The sequence below is a fragment of the Camelina sativa genome, chromosome 2 (genome assembly GCF_030686135.1).
Source record: "Camelina sativa cultivar CO46 ecotype springtype chromosome 2, ASM3068613v1".
Taxonomy (NCBI): Eukaryota; Viridiplantae; Streptophyta; class Magnoliopsida; order Brassicales; family Brassicaceae; genus Camelina; species Camelina sativa.
Genome location: NC_141881.1, coordinates 23,317,423 through 23,343,988, shown reverse-complemented (window position 1 = coordinate 23,343,988; position 26,566 = coordinate 23,317,423). Strand labels below are relative to the sequence as shown.

General features: G+C 34.9%; 3 protein-coding genes and 1 long non-coding RNA gene across 4 annotated transcripts; 1 reads left to right on the top strand and 3 right to left on the bottom strand.

The window, feature by feature from the left end:
* Window positions 1-55: 55 nt before the first annotated feature.
* On the bottom strand, window positions 56-649 carry LOC147949092 (defensin-like protein 69). Its single transcript, XM_087488045.1, has 2 exons — window positions 491-649; window positions 56-385 (listed from the first exon to the last, which is right to left on the bottom strand). Exons 1-2 carry the CDS (start codon window positions 561-563, stop codon window positions 168-170), a joined length of 291 nt encoding a protein of 96 aa, XP_087344171.1. The 5' UTR covers window positions 564-649; the 3' UTR covers window positions 56-167.
* An 8,288-nt stretch (window positions 650-8,937) lies between these two features.
* Window positions 8,938-9,840, bottom strand: LOC147949091 (uncharacterized). The gene is made up of 2 exons (XR_015582035.1): window positions 9,729-9,840; window positions 8,938-9,187 (listed from the first exon to the last, which is right to left on the bottom strand). It is a non-coding gene; the product is annotated as an uncharacterized LOC147949091 (long non-coding RNA).
* Window positions 9,841-15,582: 5,742 nt separating this feature from the next.
* Window positions 15,583-16,245, bottom strand: LOC147949090 (uncharacterized). The gene has a single exon (XM_087469997.1). It carries the CDS (start codon window positions 16,243-16,245, stop codon window positions 15,583-15,585), a length of 663 nt encoding a protein of 220 aa, XP_087326123.1.
* A 5,924-nt stretch (window positions 16,246-22,169) lies between these two features.
* LOC104729423 (uncharacterized) lies at window positions 22,170-26,513 on the top strand. The gene is made up of 7 exons (XM_010448361.3): window positions 22,170-24,116; window positions 24,372-24,462; window positions 24,720-24,877; window positions 24,967-25,018; window positions 25,106-25,188; window positions 25,288-25,381; window positions 25,620-26,513. The coding sequence occupies exons 1-7, from the start codon at window positions 22,596-22,598 to the stop codon at window positions 26,174-26,176; spliced, it is 2,556 nt and encodes an 851-aa protein (XP_010446663.2). The 5' UTR covers window positions 22,170-22,595; the 3' UTR covers window positions 26,177-26,513.
* The last annotated feature ends 53 nt before the right edge of the window (window positions 26,514-26,566 follow it).

The following is a 26,566-nucleotide window of genomic DNA, read 5'->3' as shown; positions in this document are numbered from 1 at the left end:
GTTATATGGCAATCATGAAAATCCTAATTAAAATAAATCTAGAATGACAAATACATTTAATAATAAATTAATTGTTTTTATTATATTATAGTTCCATATGTTATTAGAGATGAATTATTTATATATATGTCTTTAAAACAAAATATAGAAATTAAAGGAAATATTGATCAAAGAGAAGAAGGTGGACGAATGATAGGGTTACAACAACAACGAGGAAAATAAGGTCGCTTTTGAGGAGGACCATCAAGAGCAGGGGGAGGATACATGCAGCTACCATCTTTATAAGCCAATCCTACACACATTTTGTTACATTCTGGACTATGAAATGTTGCGTTACAACTTTCGTAGCAAGTCGGAGGCACAGTTCTTGCATTTATTCCTATTCCTACAATCATCATAAAAAGACAAATAAGAAACTGAAATACCAAAAAAAAAAAAAAAAGTAATGAAGGAAGTAAAATATAATAATGGTTTATGTAAAAAGACATACCATCGAAGAGGTCATAGGAAATGGCGATCACAACCACGAGAGTGAATGCAACCAACAATTTGGAAGAACCCATTTTTCAAACTCTCTTCGATTTTCTCAATTATTTTAATTAAACAGGTTTTTTCTTCTTTGAAGATATTGTTCATGAATATATAATTTAGCAGAGAATAAAAAAGTGATCATGACCAAGGCTTATTCAGTTATTTTAATAAGCATCTATGACTACATAAATGTTAAAACCATTTTTAAGGCAAAATAATTATTTTGTCCTACATATTGAATCTAGCTAATATTAATTTTTTTTGCATATTGAATCTAGCTAATATTAATTTTTTTGCATATTGAATCTAATTAATATAATCACAAAGCCCCAAACATATATATAGCCCCATGGCCCTCCTCCGGTAAAGGCATCATTTTCATCCGTCTCAGTTAAATGCTTCATTTGTTGAATTTTCTAAACATTCATCTCCCAACCACAACACTACACAACCAATCCAAATTAATATAGTTAATCAACATAACATTCATCTCCCAAATCGTTAATAATTAATTTATCATAATTTTATATGTATTATAATTAATTAACAATTTTAAATAATTTTGTATAGTAAACCAAAAAATAGAGCCACATACAAATGCTTTACGCAATACGATACTGACTAAATCCATGTGTAAATAACTTCCTTACTTGTAAGCGACTCCATTGATATTGGACATGTCATACGACTCATACCAATCTTTGTTATCTATATAAGCGCAGCCTTTTTTCGGTTAAAGATAACTACTATATCTAATTTTTTCTTTTTTAAAAATTTAACAGATTTATGGAGTCAGTCCTGATAGAAAGATACTGAAATGCTTTAAAATGGATTTTTTCCTGAAAGATTTCATACTGCTGTTCCAAATTTAGAATGCTTTCCGACTAATATAAAAAAAGAGTGAAACTGCCTGCATTTCTGACCACCAGATAAATCAATTGAGCCTTAGGCCAATAAGCTCCAATTGACAAACTTTTTACACAGCTATAATTTTTATTTACAGAGTGAATCAAACATAGGTTAGTTCCTTCTAATTTTTTCCTAATTCTACCTTACCACTAGACCACATCTGTCCAGGCAAATCTAATATTTTAGAATTTTCTTTTATAAAAATCTGCTTTTACTATGGATATGTTTAAATAACTTCCCTGCTTAATGGAGAGACTCATTTGATATATTATACCAAATCCTTGTTATCTGTATATATAAATACATTAAAAAAAAGATGGCTTATCAAATTTAAAGATGAAGATTAGAAAAATCTGCTTTTACTATTGGTTAGCTCTTGTTCACTATATATATGTAAAAAAACTTGTAAACATCGATATCTATTTATACGTGTGTACAGTTGCTAGAAAACAAATACTAGTGTAGAAAAATCTGCTTTTACTATTGTTTAGCTCTTGTTCATTACGAACAACAACAACGATATGTAGAAGTTTTTGGAGGAAGTCCTTCGGATAAAATGCAAACACCACGTTTATAAGTCAAAGCCTACACAATATTTATAGCAGTCTTGAGTCAAGAATTTCTCAGTACAATCTTTTTCGCAAGTAGGAGCCGCAGCTTGCACGCTAATTCTCGTTTCAACTATCAATCATTAAATGAAAAAAAGTAAGAACCCTTTTAAAAATATATATATATATATATATATATATATATAAAATATCAAATATATACATAATAGCTTAATAAATATTTAAAAACAACAAATACCAGAGAAAAAGTTATAGGAGATGGCATATAGAAATCAAGAACAGAACACAGGTGCTTAAAAAGAATAACTCTCTTATTAATTTTAAGGAAAATTGCTCAAAAACTTAAGCCTCTAAATTCACAAGTTGTGCCACAAGTTAGCACATCCTTATATAGAGAAAACTCAAAACACCAAAACTCAATTGAATAACTCTAAACATATATTTTAGATTCTCCTAAAACATATTTGACCTTATCACATATATATTTAGATCCTCCTAAATATACTTGGCCTTATCCTTTTATTATTACAAGCTTACAACAACAATTTCCTCCTTAAGCTTAGAATCATCTTCACTCACATATCATGAACTCCCATAAGAGCTCTCATCTCTTTAAACTTCACTCTTCCAAGGGCCTTAGTCAGGATATCTGCTTTCTGCTTACTGCCAGGAACATGCTCAACACTCACCTGCTCATTCTCAACACACTCTCTTATGAAGTGGAACCGAGTGTGTATGTGTTTGCTACGACCGCGGAACACATGATTCTTGGTGAGCGCAATCATTGACTTGTTGTCGATCCGTGTAACATCCGCGAACCAAAAATTGAGATTTTGGTTAAGATATCGATCGACACCACTGGTTGTGTCGGTTGACACCGTTTGCGGACGGTTTGATCGGATCGATTTTAATCGACCGGTTTGCGTGATTGGTTTAGAGAAATCCCTAGACTCAAGTTTTAAGTCGTGGAACTCGACTTTCCAAGTGTTTTAGCCACTTTTCACATCTCAGAAAGAAGAGAGAAGAGAACAAAAGTCTTTGTGAGAGTTCTTGAGGTTTTGGTGAGTTCTTTGGCTCTGTGGGTTGAGTTTCTTCCTGGAGAGTATGGATCCAAGGCTGTGAACGTGGTGGGAAGCTTGTGGTGGTGTGTTTTTCGTCATTGATTGGTGAGATCTCTCAGTTTGGCAAAGGTGAGTGCATGACCATAGCTTATCTAAGCTGAGATCTCTGTTTCTGTGATTTGTGTGTTATGTGGTTGTTTCTTGTGGTTGTTTGTGAGATTTTTGTGACTCCTGAGGCTTGGATTCGTTCTTGGTATCATGTGCGACGGAAAGGAGAAGCTTGGAGGTGAGTTTCAGAGGATCTGTTTGAAGGAAATTGATGCTCGGCATCGGTGTCGATCGACACCTTCAACGCGATGCTCGACACCTTCAACGCGATGCTCGACATCGGTGTCGATCAACGCGAGGACGGCTCGAGGACTTGACGAGTGTCGGTCGACACCGTTAGGGTTTTGGGCTTGTCGAGCATGTGTCAGTCAACACCAGTTGTGGTGTCGGTCGACACCAGATGACCAGTGTCGGTCAACACCAGATGACCAGTGTCGGTCGACACCCTACTGCAGAATCTGTTTCATGTTGTGTTGCTTGGTGCATGTTCCTGGTTTGTTTTATTGTTATTGTTTGTGGCATGAGAGATCTTACTGCTTGTGTGTATAGCCCAGTAGATGGAAGGATTGCCTCACTAAGTATTTTTGATAATACTTATGCCTCTCTTTTGTGTTGTGGCGCAGGTAAAGGCAAAGTGTGATCGTGGAATCAAGGCTATGAAGAGGAGGATGTTCTAGAGGCTCGGTTGTTTGCTCTGTGTCTGTGTTAGGATGCTAGAGTGGAACATCGTGGTCTAAAACGGTTGTTAGGATTGCTGGTTTATGATTTGTTTATGTTCTGGATTATTGTTGGAATTGATTTCATGTTATTTCTTTAATGGTTATTGGTTATTGGATTTATTATTGTTTTCCGCTGTTGTTATTGATTAGGGTAGGTTGCTAGTGAGTATGGGATCACTAGATAATAGGATATATAAATAAATAAATAAAACGGGTCGGGTTGTTTCAATTCTGGATGATCACTTTCTCGCTTACTTGTTCGGTTACCTCGTCCAGAAGCTCTTGTAGCCATATTGCTTGTTTAGCAGCTTCAGTAGCTGCCATAAACTCTGCCTCGCAAGAAGACGGGCTACAATCTCTTGTTTTTGTGAACACCAAGTAATTGGTGAGTCACCAAAATAGAACATATGCATGTGGTACTCTTGCCATCATCCACGTCTACATTGTAGGAACTATCACTATATCCCACAAGGTGTACCTTACTTGTGCGCTTGTAGAACAGACCAAAGGAACATGTTCCTCGAAGATATCTGAGAACCTTCTTCAAACTTGCACCATGCGATTCCTTAGGTTCTTGCATGTATTTGCTCAAAACACCGACAATATAAGCAAGATCTGGTCGTGTATGAATCAAATATCGGAGGCAACCTATGATTCTGCGATACTTCCTTTCATCAACAGCTTTTTCACTCTGAGACTTGGATAGATTCAGATTCATATCCATCGGTATATGAGTGGGGTTACATTCACTCATTCCAGTCTCTTCTAGTATTCTGAGCGCATACCTCTATTGCTTTAGAACAATGCCCGTTTCGAGTTGTTTAACTTTGATGCCAAGATAATATGTGAGTAATCCAAGATCACTCATATCGAATTTCTCAGACATCTTCTTCTTGAAGTCAAGTATTGATGATCTAACAAAACCAGTAACAAGTAAATCGTCGACATACACTGCTACAATAAGAAGCTCCTCTCTTTTCTTCTTGTAGTAGAAATATGGTTCCTTAGAGCACCTCTGAAAACTCATTCCTCTGAGAGTCATGTTCAGCTTGGCATTCCCTGCTCTAGGTGCTTATTTTAAGCCATAGAGAGCCTTTTGTAGCTTGTAAACCTTACTCTCACTTCCCTTGACTACAAACCCTTCTGGTTGATTAACAAACACTTCCTCCTTAAGATCTCCGTACAAAAAAGCTATCTTCACATCCAGGTGATTTATCTCCCAACCGTATGAAGCAGAGTGACTAATGATGAATCTGATTATTTCCATACGAGCCACAGGTGCAAAGACTTCATCATAGTCAATTCCATATTTTTGAACATACCATTTTGCCACTAACCTTGCCTTGTGCTTGTTTATGCTTCCATCTGAATTTTTCTTTAACTTGAACACTCATTTTAGTCCAATAGGTTTAACTCTAGACGACAGAGCAACCAAATTCCAGGTTTTGTTCTTCTCGATCGAAGCGAGTTCATCATCACAAGCTTTCATCCATACCTCTGAATCAGAAGCTTCGGCGAAATCCCAGGGCTATTCATCAATAGACAGTAGAAGACGATCCAGCTCTTCATCATGTGCAACATAATCGGACAGATAACTTGGTTTGGTCAAAAGTCGTGTAGACCTTCTTACCATCGACTGCTACTGTTAATTGTTACCATTATCACTCGACTCACTACCATCTTCGTCTTTATCAGGATCATGTTCTAACTTGCTTTCTTCTTCATCCTGAACCTCATTACCGTTTTCTTCTTCTCCTTCTGCTTGTTCTAGCAAACGAATTCCTCTGTTCCCAAAAGCACCGATATTGACAAAAAAATATGCAGAACTACCAAGTTCCTCTGTTTCGCCTTTCTTCTAGTTCCATCCTCTGTTCTCATCAAAGCGCACATCGCAACTGACGATGATTCTTTTATTTAAGGGATCAAGTAATCGATAAGCTTTCGAGCCAGGCTTAGTTCCTAGATGCACCAAAACTCTTGATCGTTCATCAAGTTTTTTTCTTCCCACAGCCTCTGTTTTTGCATAAACAATGCAACCGAGCGTCCTTAGGTGATCAAGATTTGGTTTAATTCCCTTCAGCATCTCGTACGGAGTCTTATCAACCAAAGACCTAGTTGCAATCCTGTTGATCAAGTATGTGGAGTGTCTTATGGCTTCACCCCACAAATAGTTTGGCAAGTCCATATGCTTCAGGATGCTTCTCGACATTCCCAAGAGTGTCCTGCTTTTTCTTTCAACAACTCCGTTTTGGTGAGGAGAGTATGGAGCCGTCAACTGTCTCATGATTCCGTTTTTCTCACAAAAAGAATGAAACTCGGCTGAAGTAAACTCCCCACCCCTATTGGTTCTTAAAGTTTTGATTGCACACTTTGTATCTTGTTCAGCAAGTGTCCTAAACTTTTTGAACTTGTCAAGTGCTTCACTCTTCTCTTTCAACAAAACTGTCTACATATAACGAGTAAAATCGTCTATGATTACAAAAACATACCTTTTCTGAGCCGGTGTCGACGGTGTGATAGGTCCACAGAGGTCACCGTGTATCAGTTCTAGAGGCTGCGCAGCTCTGTACATGGTCACTCTTGGAAATGAATCCCTTGTTTGTTTACCAAGAAAGCACGACATACATGTTTGTCTTTCCACTTTGATGTTTGGTATGCTAGTTACCAAATCTCTACTTATCATCAACTTCATTGTGTTTGTATTGATATGACCTAGTCGTGTGTGCCATGTAGTTGACTCGCCTGTAAAGACCAATAGCAAACACTTGACACTTTCGACCTCCATCACCACTTTGTAGAGACGATTTTTGGACCTTTTCGTTCTCATTATCAACTTACAAGAACGGTCAAAGAGCATCAATTTTTGTTCCCTAGCATTCGTACCTCACATCCAGAGTTAGTGGCTTGGCCTAGGCTCAAGATATTACTCTACAAATCTGGTATGTAATAAATGTTATGCAGGGCTTTCTTCTCACCATTCTCAAGCAGAAACCTTATGGATCCCTTTCCTTTAATGTCAACACGCGAGTCATCTCCAAAACGAACCTTTCCCATGAAATCCTCATTAAGTTCATAAAAGAAGTTTCGATTTCCACTCATGTGGTTACTTGCTCCATTGTCTAGATACCATATGTCATCGGTATCCATACTTGACTCGAAGATACTTGGTTTTACTTTGTCTTCCTGAAGGTATACAACTTCGTGCATCATTAACTCATCAGTTGTGTGGGTATCTTCTTCCTTTTTCTCTATAGTCTCTTGAAGTTTAAGTAATCTATCAGGACAGTCAGAGGCATAATGAACTTGCTTATCACATCGTAAACAAGTAATGTGAGACAAATCATGTTCCTTATCCTTCGGTTGAAAGCCAAATCTGCCACGTCCTCTTCCTATGGAAGAGTGACCTCCTCGTCCCCTTCCTCTGTAGCTTCCAAACAGGTTTGCATTGACAAACATGAGTTTGCCTTGATCATCATCCTGATATGCATCCTCTTCTCCAATTTGTTCTTCATATGCTTTCAGACGACCTACAACGTTCTTGAAACTCGTTTTATTCAGATCAAGTACTTGCTCGAGAGAGGCTACTATGTGAATAAACTTCTTTCGAGGAAGACTTGACATGAACTTCTTGACTATCATAGGTTCTGGTAATTCTTTGCCCAAAGCAGCCGATTTAGTTGAGATTGCTGAAAGTTTTTCAACAAACTCATCAATCTTTTCAATGTCTTTCATCCTCAAGCGATCGAATTCTGCCATTAATGTTTGCAATCTTGCCTCCTTAACCATATATGCTCCTCTGTGTCTCGATCTTATGGCTTCCCATATCTCTTTCGCAGTCTCTAGAGCACCAATTTGAAGAGTAAGTGATTATGGGATAGATTGCATTATCAAAGCAATCACTAAGTCGTTCTTTGTTTCATCAATATTTCCCTTCTCAATCACTTCCCATGATTTGTGAACCCTGAGTAATATCTTCATCTTCATAGACCATACTGTGTAATTACTCGAGTTCAACATGGAACACTTGATGGAGGAAGATCCTCCTTCAGCCGATGGTGATGATCCGACATTATCATCTTTTCTTGTCGACAAGATTTTGCCTTCTTCTCCTTCCGTCAAAGCTTTGACGTCTTCTCCTGCCATTGATTCAAGCTCTGATACCACGTGTAGAAATCAAGAACAGAACACAGGTGCTTAATAAGAATAACTCTCTTATTAATCTTAAAGAAAATTGCTCAAAACCTTAAGCCTCCAAACTCATAAGTTGTACCACAAGTTAGCACATCCTTATATAGAGAAAACTCAAAACACCAAAATCCAATTGGATAACTCTAAGCATATATTTTAGATTCTCCTAAAACATTATTTGACCTTATCACATGTATATTAGATCCTCCTAAAAATACTTGGCTTTATCCTTTTATTATTACAAGCTTACAACAACATGGCCAACATAGCAACAAGAATAAATGTAACCATCAGTTTTTTTTTTTTGACAGCTGAATGTAACCATCAGTTTGGAGGAACCCATTTTAACAAACCAATATTGTGTATATAGTTCGATGTACATTAGCTAGGTGTCAAGTGATCTATTTATAATGACATAAAAGGTTCATAATCTTAACTACTGAGAGTCTGTACACGTTATAACTATATCCAAGTTGTTTTCCTCTATATTTTTGTTAATGTATTAAGTGTAGATTTTTACAAATAAAAGCTAATAAATCTTTGACCAAATAAACTAGAAGGTAAAACATTTGTTTGGTCAAAAAAAATATGTGATTTTAAGTAAAAGATCGAGTGATATTCGAACTACGAATTGAAAAGACACATAAACAACATAACCATATTTTTATATAAAAATTGAATTAAAATTTTTATCTTTTCTATTACTTAAGAGCTTTATATTGACAACAAACAAACTAACATTTGAACTTTTCCGTAAGCTGTTTTTAGTGGGCAACCTTTTAACAATATATAAAATAATCTGTTGGTTAATCAAACTGTGCAGTGCGAATAAGTGATAATAATTTATTGGAATTTTTATATCTATTAAAAAAAACTCTTTATTAGACTTGAAGTAGAAAGCATAAGCATGTGTTGATCGTAGATGATAAACTAAGAATTGCATACTGAATCTATTTATAACAACAACAATAATACGTAGGAGGTCCTACTAAGGAGCTTAGAAGGCAAACACCCTTGCCGTTACAATATTGCCCGCATTGTTCATTTTGGAATCGCTCGTTACATTCATGACTTGTATCTCCACAATGTGGATCCGTTGGACCTACCATCATTCCGAAAAGATAAATATATATATTTTATTTCTTAAAGAAGTAAAAGAAAAAATGTATATATGATATTCGAATATATATACAGTATATAAACATAGCACACAAAATATTAGTAGAATTGGTTGTAGCCAGCAATTCTAAAGTGAGAATTGGATCCTTGACTTTTTCTGTAAGAACCTCTAAATTTTAATAAACATAGTTGTTAAATTCACTTATGCTTAAACGAGGTGCCAGGTCTTAACAAAGGAGAAGCATCAGAAGGGGAGATTAATTAGTGTTTTCCAAAGCTGAGAGATGAGTTTTTCTTCGTCGTTTATATAGTTTTAGTTAGTTATTATATGATTTGTGATTCTTTGAAGAATTTTCAGAATCAAGAAATAGGGTTAGCTTCTGAAAGGTCAATGTAATATCAAGGATTGGATCCACTTACAGAGTCACTATCTTGCCACCATGAGTTATAAAATTTAACTTAAGAGTTTTAAAAAAATATAACCAAAATAATGTGAAGAAAAATATTTGAAAGTATATACATACCGAAACGGCAATGGACGGAAGAAACTGCGATGAGAACAATCAGAGTGAAGGCAACCAATATTTTTGAGGGATTCATCTTCTGATTTTTGTTTTTTGTTTTCTTTTTCATATTATGCACAAGGATGTAATAAGTCTATTTATAGTTAGAAACTAGAAGAAAATGGTCGTTGGTCAGACCTCATATTCATAAGTCATAACCATGGATTCCTTTTTAATCTTCATACCATTCCGGGTATGACCGTTGTCTTTGACCAAAAAAAAATTGACTTTCGAGTTTTAATAACGTGGCACATTTTAGAGATATAGCCTCAAAAATGTGTTGTTTACTCAGGCTATGTTGTTTTATAAATCATTATCTTTTCTTTTTTTTTCAGAAAAAATGAATTATATTAATAAATGAAAATAATCGTTATACAACTGATTTGAAAGTCAAGATGGAGGAGCAACACACCCTGAATAGAAAATACTTGAATTACAATCAAACTTTGTTAGATGATGAGCAGTATTATTACAATCTCTAGGAGAAAAAACAAATTGAGAATTTTTGAAATAGGATGACCAGACTTTTATATCTTGAACAATGCCTTCAATGGATATATCAAACTGTTCTTTGTTTAGCATTTTAGTGAGTGTCTCATTATCTCCTTCAAACATAACATTGGTTAAACCTCTTATCCAAAATTGTTGTGTTGCCGCTAATAGTGCCTTTACTTCCGCTTCTAATGGTGATGAATCATAACCTAAGACTAAAGCTCCCCATCCTTGGGAGACACCATTTGGATCTCGAAGTATCCAACCACATTTCGTTTGATTAGTATTGTAGTCAAAAGCAGCATCGTGATTGCATTTGGTGAAAGGGGCCAAAGGCTTTGTCCATGATTTCTTTGTCTTTATATTGTCAGGAGTGGTTCTGTGAGCGGTGTTGCTAAGTAAGTGATTTCATTCTCGAATATTTGATTGAGCACAAAGGATAATAATGTTCGGTTTATCTTGTATCCTTTCAAAAACAAAAGAGTTCCTACTTTTTCAAATATGCCATAATAATTAACCAAAATGGTAGGAATTAATGTTAGATGGAGTTGTGCTAGCAGGATGATAATCAAAGAGAGCTTCAATGAAAGATTCAGCATTTGAATATGTGGTGTACAGCAGATAAGCAGGTATATTAGACATTTGTCAGATTGATTGAGCATATGGGCAAAGAAATAGAATGTGTTCTATGGTTTCGTCCGCTTGAAAACATCTGGGATCAAAGTTCATTCCATGAATGCCTAGTCATGTAAGAGAAGGCATAGATTTTGAAAATACAAGCTAGAGGAAATGTTTTAGCTTTGGTAGAATGTTTAGTTTCCAAATCTTTTTTATAGTACGGTTGAGCCATGAGAAACTGAATGAACCGTGTACTCACCATTTTTGTTGTAATGCCATATGATTCTGTCTTTGAGGTATACGTTGATAATGTGGTCTTGGTCTTCCTCAGTTATGTTTTCCGTGATCGTGTTTATTATATGTTTATTATCTATCATATGTTTATTATATATAATGCAAAGAATTTTTGCAACACATATATAGGGATCTTTCATACACAAACTTTTGGTATTGTAGAATTAATAATAATTTCTAATATTATTTGTTTTTACAATTTAAATATGCAACCTTTTCCATAAACAACACTTCGATCAAAAAAATGAAAAAAACTGTGAAGAAACAAATCTCTGTTGAGAAACCACTATATAATAGTGTATGAGACAAGAGAAAACAAAGAGTAGTAGAAGAGAAGTGTTGTGAACTATGACTACAAAACACTTATAAGTTTTGTGTTTTGTAACACTTTGTAAAGAGAACAAGAACTAACAAAGAGAGAGAGAGGGAGAGAGCAGCCAAGAGAGAGAGAGAGACTTTGAGAGTGTTTTTGATCAAGGAACTTATGTGTGTCATTCTTATTACACAACTCCTATTTATAGTGCATTACAAAAGACATGAGTCACACACTTAGACACTTGGTAATGACAAGTGGAAGTTGGTGTAATATTACAAAGACAAGTGTCCTAACATGTGTCTTGTGATGGATTAATCACAATTCTATTTCATAATACTCCCCCTTAATTATCCATCACCATTGACGAGTTACGTACTACCTCATTAAAAACCTTGTCATGGAAAAACCCATTGGGATAAAAACCATGACAAGGGAAAAAGAGTATAGTAACGTAATCTCCCCCTCGAAAAGATAAGTATAATCTTTCTTCATAAATCTCGTAGATGACACATTCCAATACTGTGAATATGCTTTCTGAATGTGGTAGTCGGAAGCGCCTTTGTGAATAGGTCTGCTGCATTGTCACTTGAGCGGATATGTTGGATATCAACTTCCTTCTTTTGCTCGAGTTCTTGAGTGTAGGAGAAAAATCTGGGAGGTATATGCTTTATTCTATCGCTCTTGATATAACCTTCTTTGATTTGGGCGACACAAGCAGCATTGTCTTCGAATAATGTTGTTGGCTCTTTCTTGGTGATTATTCCACTTGATTCTTGTATGTGGTTAGTCATCGATCTGAGCCATACACATTCTCTTGATGCTTCATGAAGAGCAATTATTTCTGCATGATTTGAGGAAGTGGCGACTAAAGTCTGTTTCTGTGAGCGCCATGAGATTGCAGTTCCTCCAATAGTGAAAACATATCCAGTTTGGGATCGGGATTTATGTGGATCTGATAAATATCCTGCATCTGCAAAACCAACAAGACCAACCGAAGAGTTTCTAGGATAGAATAATCCCAAGTCAATCGTACCTTGAAGATAACGGAGAATATGTTTTATCCCATTCCAATGCCTGCGAGTAGGGGATGAGTTGTATCTTGCAAGTAGATTCGTAGCAAAGGCAATATCCAGTCTAGTGTAATTTGTAAGATACATGAGTCCACCGATAGCACTCATATAAGGTACTTCGGGACCAAGTATTTTCTCGTTATTTTCACAAGGTCTGAATGGATCACTATCGACATTCAGAGATCTATTGACCATTGGAGTACTCAAAGGAGTCGCTTTGTCCATATTAAAGCGCTTTAAAATCTTTTTCGTATAATTTGATTGATGCACAAATATTCCATCTTGGAAATGTTCTATTTGGAGCCCAAGACAAAATTTAGTCTTTCCAAGATCTTTCATTTCAAACTCTTCCTTCATATGAGTTCTTGCATCATCAATCTCCTTTTGAGTTCCAATTATATTTAGATCATCAACATATACAGCAATGATCACAAATCCTGATGGAGATTTCTTTATGAAGACGCATGGGCATATTTCATTATTAACATACCCTTTCTTCAATAGGTATTCGCTTAAGCGATTATACCACATGCGCCCGGATTGTTTTAATCCGTAAAGTGATCGCTGTAATTTGATCGCACAAATTTCATTAGACTTAGAGTCTAATGCCTCAGGAATCTTAAATCCTTCTGGGATTTTCATGTATATATCATTATCCAATGATCCATATAAATATGCTGTCACTACATCCATAAGGTACATTTCTAAATTCTTAGAAGCCGTTAGACTCATTAAGTACCTGAATGTAATTGCATCCATGACTGGAGAATATGTTTCTTCATAATCAACTCCGGGTCTTTGAGAAAAACCTTGTGCAACAAGTCGGGCTTTATATCTTGTGATTTCATCTTTCTCATTTCTTTTTCGCACAAATACCCACTTGCAACCAACAGGTTTTACATCTTTAGATGCAGTGACAAGAGGTCCAAAGACATTTCTTTTATTGAGGGAGAGCAACTCAAGTTGCATAGCCTTTTTCCATTTCTCCCAATCAGGCCTATGTTGGCATTCTGATACGGACCTTGGATCTGGATCATCTTTTTCATGATCGATCTCTTTAGATACAGAAAAAGAGAATATTCCATCATCATCATCGATTTCATCTCTATACCATAACATCCCATTTTGGGCATAGTTAATAGAAACCTCATATTTTTCTGTATCATCCTGAGGACTTTTCTTTTTATTTGGTTCTTCCTGAACCTTTTCATCTCCCATTTTCTTTTTCTTTCGGGGATTTTTATCTTTAGAGCCCATTGGCCTCCCCCTTTTCAATTGAACCTTAGGTTCATTAGCTTTGCTTCCATCAAGTTCCTCTCTAGGAATTTCAACTCTTGATGGTGCATTTGCAGCGGGGATATATGACTTTGTCACCCTTTTTGTATCTGTGAACGCATCTGGTAATTGATTTTCCAAACCTTGTAAATGTACAATTTTCTGAACTTCCAGTTCACGTTGATTTGTAGGGGGATCAATGTATATCAAAGATGGTGTATACCATGTAATATCTTTTGGTACTTGTTTAATTCCTCCCCCTAACGCTGGAAATTCATCTTCATTAAAATGGCAATCGGCAAAACGTGCCGTAAACATATCACCAGTTTGCGGTTCAAGATATCGAATTATACTCGGGGATGCATAACCGACGTATATACCCAATCTCCGTTGTGGCCCCATTTTTGTTCTTTCTGGTGGGGCTATAGGCACATAAACCGCACATCCAAAAATACGGAGATAGGATATGTTTGGCTCTTGGCCAGATGCCAATTGTAAAGGGAATATTTATTATATGCGCTTGGTTGTATTTGGACCAATGCCGCAGCATGCAATATAGCATGACCCCATATAGAAATTGGGAGTTTTGTTCTCAATATTAACGGTCTAGCAATGAGTTGTAGCCGTTTAATCAAAGATTCAGCCATGCCATTTTGTGTATGAACATGAGGAACCGGATGCTCCACATCGATTCCTATTGACATACAATAGTCATTGAAAGCTTGTGAAGTGAATTCACCGGCGTTATCAAGCCTGACTTTCTTTATGGCATAATCAGGGAATTGAACTTTCAACCTGATTATTTGGGCAATGAATTTTGCGAAGGCCGTGTTTCTTGTTGTCAATAGACACACATTTGACCATCTACTAGATGCGTCAATCATTACCATAAAATAACGAAATGGCCCGCATGAAGGGTGGATAGGTCCACATATATCACCATGTATTCTCTCTAAGAACAATGGTGATTCATTCCCAATTTTGGCTGGCGATGGCCGAATTATGAGTTTTCCTTGAGAACATGCATCACATGAAAACTCATCAGATCTAAAAATCTTTTCGTTCTTCAATGGATGACCATTGGAATTTTGCACAATTTTTCGCATCATAACTGAACCAGGATGTCCAAGTCTTTCATGCCATATCTTAAATGTACTAGTAAACTTAGAGTTTACTGTAACATAAGATGCGAAATTATTTATTTTTGTGCAATACAATCCAGAGGATAACATTGGTAATTCTTCCAATATATGTTTCTCCTCAGATGTTATGCAAAGATATTCAATGCCATTCTTATTCAGAGTCTCTATATGATATCCATTTCTTCGGATATCTCTGAAACTAATCAAGTTTCTATGAGACTTGGGGCAATATAATGCATCAATTTCAAATTTTGTTCCCCTTGGCATTGAAAAACTAGCTTTTCTAGAGCCTATAATAATCTTTGCATTACCACATATAGTGCTCACGCTTCTAGTGGAGTCTTTTATTTTGAGAGAGGAGAAATATTTTTTCTCTTTAAGTATTGAATGCGTTGTAGCACTGTCTGCTAGACACATATCTCCATCCTCAATCTCAAAATTTGACATTTTCTGAGATAAAATATTTATAAAATAAACATTAATAAAATAACATAAAGTCTTACAAAAAAAACTTATCATATATTACAATAAAACTATTATCCAAAAAACATTTTATAAACATAAAGTACATATCAAACTATGACAAAGCATATCATGGCATATAGGCCTTATTCACATGATTTTCTGTTTTCATTATCAATGAGAAAATCTGCTATATCAAGATGGGGTTCATCGTTTAGGCCATGGTAAGAAGGTCCAGCTTCATCAGAGATGAGGTTGGTCTCAACATTCCTTTTTTTTGCCTGTTGAGATGCTTGATACAGATCGGCCAAATGTTTTGGAATACGACAGGTCTGGTACCAATGTCCTTTCATGCCGCATCTGTAACAAGTACTTTCATCTTGTTTCTTTATAACGCGACCAACATTATTAATTTGAAGATGCTTGTTGGTTTTTCTTGCGTTGAAGTCATTAGGAGAGAAACCTCTTCCTCTTCCTCGTCCACGACCTTCTCCACGACCTCCTCCACGACCATGACCACGGCCTCGACCGCGTCCGCGTCCACGTCCTCGTCCTTGCCAATTATTATAGCTGGATGTAGCAACATTCACTTCTGAAAGTGGAGCTGATCCAGTTGGACGGGTTTGATGATTTATCATCACGAGCTCATTATTTTGTTCAGCAACATGCAAAACTTGCATTAATTCAGAATATCGAGTATACCCTCTTTCTCGATATTGTTGCTGTAGGAGTACATTTGAAGGATGGAAAGTTTGGAATGTTTTCTCGATCATATCATAATCGGAAACTTCTTCTCTGCAGAGAGCCATCCTTGAAGTGATTCCGAACAAAGCGGAATTGTACTCACTTACACTTTTGTAATCCTGAAACCTCAGGTTTAGCCATTCATGTTTGGCTTTTGGTAAGATCACATACTTTTGGTGATCAAACCTATCCTAATCCTGCGCGATCCAAAGATCTGCAGGATTTTCTCTCGTGATGTATTCATTTTTTAAACCATCGTGGAGATGATGACACAAGAACATCATGGTTCTTGCTTTTTCCTCTTCTAACCCCGTTTCTGACGGATTGATGGTTTTGAGAAGCCCATTCCCTTTCAGATAGAATTTTACATCTAATGCCCATGTCATATAATTTTTTCCAGAGATATCAAGGGCGGCGAATTCAAGCTTTGCCAAGTTTGACATGATTACTATATAAATAATAAAACAATTTGTTAAATATAAAATTTTATGAAATAATTTTGTAAAATCTTGTTTTAGCAAAATTTAAACTATAAAACATAATTATAAATTATATAATATATTTATAAATTGAAACAATCAATTTAGGAGGCATAGCCTTCCATATAATTCAAATCTATAGATCTGAACATATGATCAAGGAGGCAGAGCCTACCATAATGATCAAGAATGTAGATCTAAATGATCAAGGAGGCAGAGCCTACCATTAGATCAAGAAGTATGTATAGATTTTTACTCTATAGATTATACATATAGTAACATGCATGTAAAATAATTAAATTCAAATAATTTGAATAAAACTTAAATCTTACCTCAAACGGATGACGGATCGAGAGTTGATCGTTGATAACGTGTTGAGAAACCACTATATAATAGTGTATGAGACAAGAGAAAACAAAGAGTAGTAGAAGAGAAGTGTTGTGAACTATGACTACAAAACACTTATAAGTTTTGTGTTTTGTAACACTTTGTAAAGAAAACAAGAACTAACAAAGAGAGAGAGAGGGAGAGAGCAGCCGAGAGAGAGAGAGAGACTTTGAGAATGTTTTTGATCAAGGAACTTATGTGTGTCATTCTTATTACACAACTCCTATTTATAGTGCATTACAAAAGACATGAGTCACACACTTAGACACTTGGTAATGACAAGTGGAAATTGGTGTAATATTACAAAGACAAGTGTCCTAACATATGTCTTGTGATGGATTAATCATAATTGTATTTCATAATAATCTCACTTTTTATGGTCAAATACTTAAATTTTTCATTTTATTTATTTATTTATTTATTATAAGTCTTTTAAATTCAATAATTGAATATCCACCCTTCTGGACTTTCTCGAAATAATTGCAGTGGGCATGTCCAACCTGATATTGTGCACAAAGCCCATTAATTTTCAGGTCATACTATTTAGTGATATATATACATACTTTATATATATACATATACACACATTTACTATTATTTAGTGAAAATTTGGTATAATGTAATAGATTAAATTTGGCACAAACTTTATATACAAATGACATTGTAAATAAAACATACAATAATAAATTCTGAAATTAACCATGTGAATCTGGCAGTTGTTTTCAGATGTTTCAGAGGGAACATAATGAAGTGGAAGTTAAAAGAAGTTGGATGGTTTCCATTTCCATTAACAGATTAATACTGTTTCATGGGTCCATTTAACAATAATGTCCTCCTTCTATATAATATCTCTGTAACGTATCAATTTATGTATACATATCTATATCTATATACACATTATGTTATATGGTTTTATTAAAGATAAATTCAAATCCAGATAATCATGAATATCAGAAATTCGAATCTACTATCTAAGTTATACGGTGATTAAAAGTGTGACACTTTCAAGTGTCTAGGCTCTCGAAAAATATGGTACGAGACTATGAGTCCTTCTTTTGTCATTTAAAAGCAAACATATATATCGAATACTAAATACATATCTTAAATTTTTTACTAGTATATATATATATATATATATATATATATTTCAAACAGTTTAGTGATGTCTCTTTGTTCGGCTTTATTTAGTGTAGTATCGACTAAAACATACTAATTATTTTGCCTACCTTATTCAAGAACAGATCACTATAGTCTATATTAATTGAAAAAAAAATTGTTTATCATATACGTTACTTAATGTGTTGGTTTATTTCGAAATGTTTTATGATATGGAACACACATAACACATTTATAAACATTTCAGTCAATAAAGCAATTAATAAAACCTATCCATGCACTAGCTTATATATGACTATTGATTGGGCGTTTTTGGTTTAATATACAATATATGTCAAAAACACTTCCTCTTCATTCAAAAACATAATACTCTGTTTTATTCGGGTTTAAAAATTTGAATGGTGACACAAGACATCATTAACACAAACCACTAATCTATCTATATATATATATATATCATAAAACGTTTTTATCACTTGATAAGAAATTTGTTTTGATTACTCCAGATTCAGTGTATTAGTTCATTGGTATAAAATTGTAAGAGCATTCTTTGTTAAATTTAATTAGTGTGACATGAATCGTAAATTTATTTAATTCATGGTTCAAAGTTTCAAACTATCACTGGATCTACATATAACACTTTATGAATTTGTGATACGGTTAGACGACCGACTTTCAAAACAAATTACATATATTGTTATTGTTTAATGATCACGTTCATTTCAATGAGTAAGAAACTAGTATGTAATGAAAAAAAAAATATATATATATATATATATATGATAAAAATAATAATTAATATTTGCAAATGGCCCATGACAGTAGTTCTGGGTGCTGTTAAGGCCAAAAACTAGATTTTAATTGAAAATAAAATTGAACAATCATCATCAGCACCTCACATAAACATATATCGAATTTTCATATTCAGTGGCTTAGGACAGTAATCGTCTTCATAGGCTTAATTAACTAAACAGCTGTGTTACAAGAATCAACCCATGTGGTATGTCTGTGATTATTATATTGAAACCTGCTCTATACATATACTTCTTACTTCTTGCTATTATTAGTCTGTCGTTAATTACTCATGGCTCTAATTTTCTTCGTTTCCCTTTTAAAATTTTGTGAAACAAAATTGCTATAATTGGATTCTTATTAAGATCTGGTCGTCTTATATATCTCATTTCTCTAATGCCAACTTTGTGTATCGAGACTCTTTTTTTTTTTTTTTTTTGCGTATTATATAACTTAGGATATTATGGTTGAGGAGACAATATATAAATGGAGGATAGTAACATGAAATTAGCTAATTTAATTTCTTTTGAAAGAAGAGAAGAATAAGAAAGGGAGAGGAGTTACATATATTATTATAGTACTAAATTAGTTGGATCACTTGTATTTACATTAGAAAATAATATGTTCTACGTACATATAAACTATATAACCAATTTGTGTAAATGCATTCAAAGTTACGGGTATATATAGCGATAATCTAAGACTCTTTAAGTTTTTTTTGTTTTTTTTCCTATTATCAAGAACTTTTGAGTCTTACGTACGTCTATAAAATATTTTAGATATGATATTAAAAGTCAGTTAATTAATAATTTTTTAGCCGCTTAATATTTTTAAACTCGTAAAGTTGAAGATATTCTCTGTGTTTTGGCTTTTGACGTATGTGTTACATTTGACACAATTAAGGCTTCAAACAGGATGTAACTACGATTATTTGAATCAACGTTTATACAATAACTAGAATAGACCACTTCTATCGATTTTGAACCAAGGTTACTAGTGAGTGCTAACAAATATGCAATCTTACTCAATTTTGAATTTAATGAATGAAACGAATTAAAGAGGTAGAGAGGCACATTTAAGATGGGCGCAGGTCGTTCGCTGCTGGAAAGATGAGTTATAGCTATCTCTTTTCTCGAAGGCTAAGATTCAAAACAAATAAATACGACAGATTAATTTCTCTCGTATATATTTCAATATTTGTATATTCCTATTTTAGTAGAGGTAGAGAGAAAGAAACGATATAACAATAACACAATATTTTCATCATTTTCTCGTACGTGTAAGTCTTTAGTTTACGGTATACGTCTATTTCATCGGTCACGTTTAGCTGTATTACTTAAAATTTTGACGAGTTTTTGATACACTTTAAATATATGCACTGTCATGATTGTTTTCGTTCTTTTTATTCCTTCGATGACAATTTTTTTTTTTTAAAGCTTTGTCCCTATATGCTTTGAACGTGCATTAATAATGTGTGGTGGAATTAAAAACTATTGTTGTATTTGCAGCTGTTTAAATAGATTTCTTTTTTTTTTTTTTTTTTGTGCAACGTTTAAATAGATTTCTAGTTATGACTTTTTAACATAAATTATTAGTATTACAGTATTATTACTACTAAATAACATGCTTATTTTCCAAAAGTATTTCAAGAAGTTACCACAAAATTGTAGAAAATTAAACTTGAAGAAAAGTAACTTTGTTTCTCATAGTAAAAAAGAAGACTAGTTCTGATTTACCTATATTTCGTTTCTTATTTCATGTTCCCAGCCTTACAAAAACATACATAATTTATTGAATAGATATATGCTAAAAACTATTAAACCTAAAATATTATCTATCTAAAATTGCTTGACTAAAAACATACCATCCCATCTTTATCTATTTGAACTGAAAAAAATTTCGTTTTCTTTGTGTCATATTTCTCTGTAATTTTTCAACAAAATAATATATACAATAAAACCAAAGAGTGTTTGTTTTCTAAATTTGAGTCTTTTGTACAGTTTTGTGCCCAGCCTTGGTTTGCTCACTCCTAACTATTTGATAACAAAACAAAAATAATGTTGATTATATATAATGAAAAAGATCAATTGCTTTTTAGACGAAAGAAGCTAAATGATAACGCAAAACATGTTTAGTCTATATTTTTTTTTTTTTGAATTTGAATCATTTCACAACATCATATTAATTGGCATCAGAAGTCATATTGATTTCAATAGTTTATGTCGCAGTTTATTGGTAAAGATTTGATACATATCGTTTTCCTCTTCCCTGCCTGCGTACACCTACATTGAAAGCTATATATAATGCCTCTCTACGTATGAATGAACAAACAATAGCTATATTTATTTATGTCTAATCACAAAAACAAATAAAGCATATTAATACTGTCTGAGTGTCTAGCAGCATGTGCTTATGCTTTCCATTATAGTTTACTAGGCACGATTTCCGCAATAATTTAGACTAATAAAGCATATATTATACAGCAAAGTAACACATCCTAGTTAGATTTATTCCATTAAATTAAAAGCATATTGTCGTCCTTGATACCCTAAAATAAAATCCCTAAAGATATAAGTATCATATATATTTACCCTATTTCTCATTTTAAATTTGAGAAATTTGTAAAAAAGCTTGTTATTTCAATTACTCTAAAATATAAGTATGATCCATTTTATGAGATTTATCACATTAAAGTGTGGTTGTTGTAATAAACGACACAAACTGATGTGCTTGTAGATAAACTAGGTTTTACTTACTATTTTTAAATTTTGATTCGTCACAATGTAAATTAAAAATAACTGCCGAAAATCACCTACAAATCTATTTTATGAAGAATTTTTTTTTTTTTTGGTCTTTGACAAATTATTACAGATAAATGGATTAGTATGTGTCACTGCGTTGATCTCTTTTTGTTTTTGTTGATAAATTTGTTGCATTCATACTTTCATAGTCATCCTAACTACATCAACTTCATTGATTTTAACTCTTTTTACATAGAATTTTGTAACTATTTCGAGTCTTAATTTTCTGCTTTATCGAATTTAAGACAATACAGTAAATATAATTTATCGAATTAAATTGGATTAAATGATGGTTAGATATGTGCGGTAAAAAAAAATGATGGTTAGATTAGATTAGTAACTAACAGAAATAATATGGAATTTTAGCAATTCGTATTTTGTTTATATAAAACAAATCTAAATTACAAAAAAAAAAAAATTAAAATTGAATTACAATCGTTGCGGCCTCTCTCTCTTCTCTCTCCCTCCTACTCTCTCTGAACAATAAACATTAAACACTCTCTCTCTCATAATAATAAAACTTTCTCTCTCTCTCTCTCTCTCTCTCTCTCTCTCTCTCTCTCCCATTAATCCGATCTGACTCTCTCTTACTCCATTGGAGAGCTTTGTTTCGATTCTCGAAAACCCTAATTCCCTCTCTCTCTCTCTCTCTACTCTCATTGAAGCTCTCATAATACACACAGTCAAAAACTTCTCACAACCAACCTTGTTCTTCTGATTCGTCCTCCTCTCTCGAAGACTGTTGTTACCTGCAGAGAGAGAAGGTTAAGAGGCATTGTCATCTCTCTCTCTCTCTTGCTGATGAGAATAACTTTGACTCAGTCTTGAGGTTGAGAAGAGATGATGAAGATGATGATGATGAACAGACGAAGCAACGTCGTCAGATTCGAAACCAAGGTAGAAGAAGACGAAGAAGAAGAAGAAGAAGAAGATGACAATGACGATTGTTTCTACGAATCTCTCGATCGTGTTCTATCTTCTTGCTCTTGTTCTACTTCAAACTCTGATTACGACTCTGATCCCAACATCTCTGATTCGATCCACGATCCGAGTCCCTTCCCTGTTCCTGTGTTCCCTATGGGAACCTCTGGCTTCGAGCTTTGGAAATCTGAGCCTGAATCTGTGTCGGAGAGACGAATCAGGCTTTTGCGTGGTTTGGGGCTTAGTAACGAACCGGATCTACCTCCTCCGGCGAGTCAGCTCCGGTCTAGAAGTCGGAGGAAAGGGATTTGCAATTCCCATTTCTCTAGATCGGTTCCTTCTGATGTTTTGGTTTCTAAACACCAAGGTAAATGCGTGTTGAGATCAGATGCGGCTGGTAGTGACAATGTCGATCTTGGTAAGTCTCGTCACTATACTGGATCTCGGTGTTCTTGTTCTTCTTCTGTAAATATGCTTAACGATGATCATACTGGGAAGTCTCGTATGCGTAATGGTGGTAACAATGGTGTTGATTTTATAAGCAAAGAGCCTACTATGGAAATTAGGGACAATGGTGTTGATTTAGACGAGCAAATGTGTACTATTAGGAATCTAGATACTGGCAAAGAGTTTGTGGTGAATGAAGTCCGAGAAGATGGGATGTTGGAGAAGTTGAAGGAGGTAGGTACAGATCGGCAATTGACTATTGAGGAGTTTGAGATGTTTGTTGGGACATCCCCTATCGTGCTTGAGTTGATGAGGAGGCAAAATGTTGAAGATGTTTGTAAAGACTCTGTTGATATGGACACTAATGTTAGTGGAAGCAGAGTGACTAAGCATAGAAGGAGAGGGAGTTGGTTAAAGAGTATAAAGAATGTTGCTAGTAGTGTGACTGGGTATAAAGAGCGACGAAGCACGGACGATAGGGATTCACCGTCTGAGAGAGGTGGTCAGAGGTTTAGCTCTGCAACTGATGATAGCCGAGATACGTCTTTTCATGACCCTGAGAGAGTTAAGGTTAGGCAGTATGGAAAGTCATGTAAAGAGCTCACAGCACTTTTCAAGAGCCAAGAGATTCAAGCTCATAAAGGGTCGATATGGAGCATTAAGTTCACTTTGGATGGGAGGTATCTTGCTAGTGCTGGTGAGGATTGTGTTATTCAGATTTGGAAAGTTGTTGAGTCAGAAAGAAAAGGAGAACTCTTGTCCGTTGATAAACAAGAAGATGGGAGCATTAATTTGTTTCTTTTAGCAAATGGGTCACCAGAACCAGTTTCAATGTCTCCAAAGAGAAGAGGGAGAACTTCATTTAGCCGAAAATCAGTGAGCTTGGACAATGTTCTCGTTCCAGAGGCAGTCTTTGGTCTCTCAGAGAAACCGGTGTGTTCATTTGTTGGGCATTTGGATGACGTACTTGACCTTTCATGGTCAAAATCTCAGGTTGGTACTAGTCCCGATCATTTCATTTGGCTACAACTATTTTTAAACCATGATGTTGGTTTTCACACTAGAAACGTATATAAAATTCAATCTATTCTATTGTTTGGAGCAAAATTATAACCTTGTTCAACTTACTAGTGCTAATTTTAGGTTTTCTCAATTGTTATGTGAGAATCTGCTTCGATCAGTTTTTTCCCTAGATCGGATAAAACCTTGAATTCTCAAGACTTTGCACTCTCAATGTTTTGTTTTCAGCACCTTCTTTCCTCTTCCATGGACAAGACTGTTCGACTATGGGACTTATCTAGCAAGACCTGTTTGAAAGTCTTCTCACATAGTGACTACGGTGAGTGGATATACCCTCTTATTCCCCATCAATAGCCATGAGTCACTTCTGTTCTTATTATTCTCTACGAAACTAAGCGTACATTGTAAGAAGTATGTTAGTCACGTTAGGTGTCAACTCTGTTCTGGATTCATATGTCAAGCCTCTTCCACATGTAAATAGATCCCTGAAACAGAAGACAAAAAGATAACAATTTTATATGTTAGTTATGTGATATAAGATTTTCTCTCATCTAGTTTTCTGTTTCCTGGACACAGTGACTTGCATCCAGTTTAATCCTGTGGATGACAATTACTTCATCAGCGGATCTTTGGATGCAAAAGTTCGGATATGGAGCATTCCTGATCATCAAGTTGTTGATTGGAACGATCTTCATGAGATGGTCACAGCTGCCTGCTATACACCGGATGGGCAGGTAAGCCATTAAGTCTTTTTTTATGTAATGAAGTGAATTCAGTAATTAATTCATGCAGAACCTTAATGAAGCTCTCTTGGTTTGTAAAGGGTGCATTGGTTGGTTCATACAAAGGAACTTGTTGCTTATACAACACACATGGTATATATAGCTCAGAACTTACTTATCTGAAATCTAAATTGTTTCTCCATCTCGTCTTTTGACATTAATATATTTTCGTTCATTCAGATAACAAACTGCAGCAGAGACGTGAAATCAATCTGAAGAGCAGAAAAAAGAAAACCCATCACAAGAAAATCACTGGTTTTCAGGTAAAGCCTAAATAGCAAGTTACACCTTTAATTTATACTTCCAACTGTAATTTTGTTTTGGGTGCTGTACTGGTTTATCTGACCATTCTCATGAACCAGTTTGTGGCGGGAAGTTCATCGGAAGTGCTCGTCACATCTGCAGATTCACGTACACGGGTTGTTGACGGTGTTGACCTTGTTCACAAATTTAAAGGTAAATCATACTAAGCTAGAAGCTCTCTTCTTCATTCTTAGAACTCGAGGATTAGGTATAACTTTATTGTTCATGGAGGTGAATCTTTCGGTCTTATCATCTTGAAAATATTCTTCCCACATCTCATAAACATGTTGTTCTTAAGCTTTTTTCTACATCTGGCGTTGGAAAATAAGCTCAACCTTATTGCAAGTACTGTGTGTTTTTCTGAGTTTTAGTAAAATTTTCGGGTTTGCAGGATTTCGCAACACGAATAGCCAAATCTCGGCTTCACTTACATCAAACGGGAAATTCTTAGTCTCAGCAAGCGAAGACTCTAATGTGTATGTATGGAACTACGACTCAGACTCGCGAGCTGGGAAAAGCAAACGTGTTACAGTCACAAACTCATACGAACACTTTTACTGTCGAGACGTCTCTGTGGCTGCACCTTGGCCAGGCAAAATCAGCAACAACCAAACCAGCAACAGCCCCGAGCAACCACTCTTCACAGCCAATAACCCTCCAACACCTGTCAACGATCCAACCAACAACAAAACCGTCACTAACGGTATCATTTCAAGCGCCACAAACCGATACTTCTTCGATAGAATCTCAGCGACATGGCCTGAGGAGAAACTCATGGTAGCTGCAAAGAACAGAGCCCGGACTAGCCCTCGTGTGAGCGTGGACATCTCTAACGGACAGGTTAACACAAAACCAAGTGCCTCAGCTTGGTCTATGGTGATTGTGACTGGCGGTTTACGAGGAGAAATCAGAACATTTCAGAATTTTGGATTTCCGGTTCGCCTTTGAGGCAGAGAAGAAAGTTTTACAAAAATCAAAAAGCCCAAGGCGAATTGAATTCAACTTAGTAACAACCATCTCCTCCTGTCAAAAGTGTATAGATTGAGAAAAGGTTTGGTTCGTCCACTGACTTCTTTTATTTCTTTCTTACCACGCTTCTTTTTTATTTATTTTTTTCTTAATTGTTCTCTCTAAAATTCGAAATCTCTAGCAAATATATATAATATATAATGTTATTCTTGTTTAAGAATCAAATTAGGCAGAAAAAACATATATTCATATACCACAATGTAGTTGTGTCTTTGATATTCCAACTCTACAAGGAGAATATATGATTTTGTATACACATTGTATTTTCCATTACAGTCTATCTAAATACATAACAATTCAATTCATTAT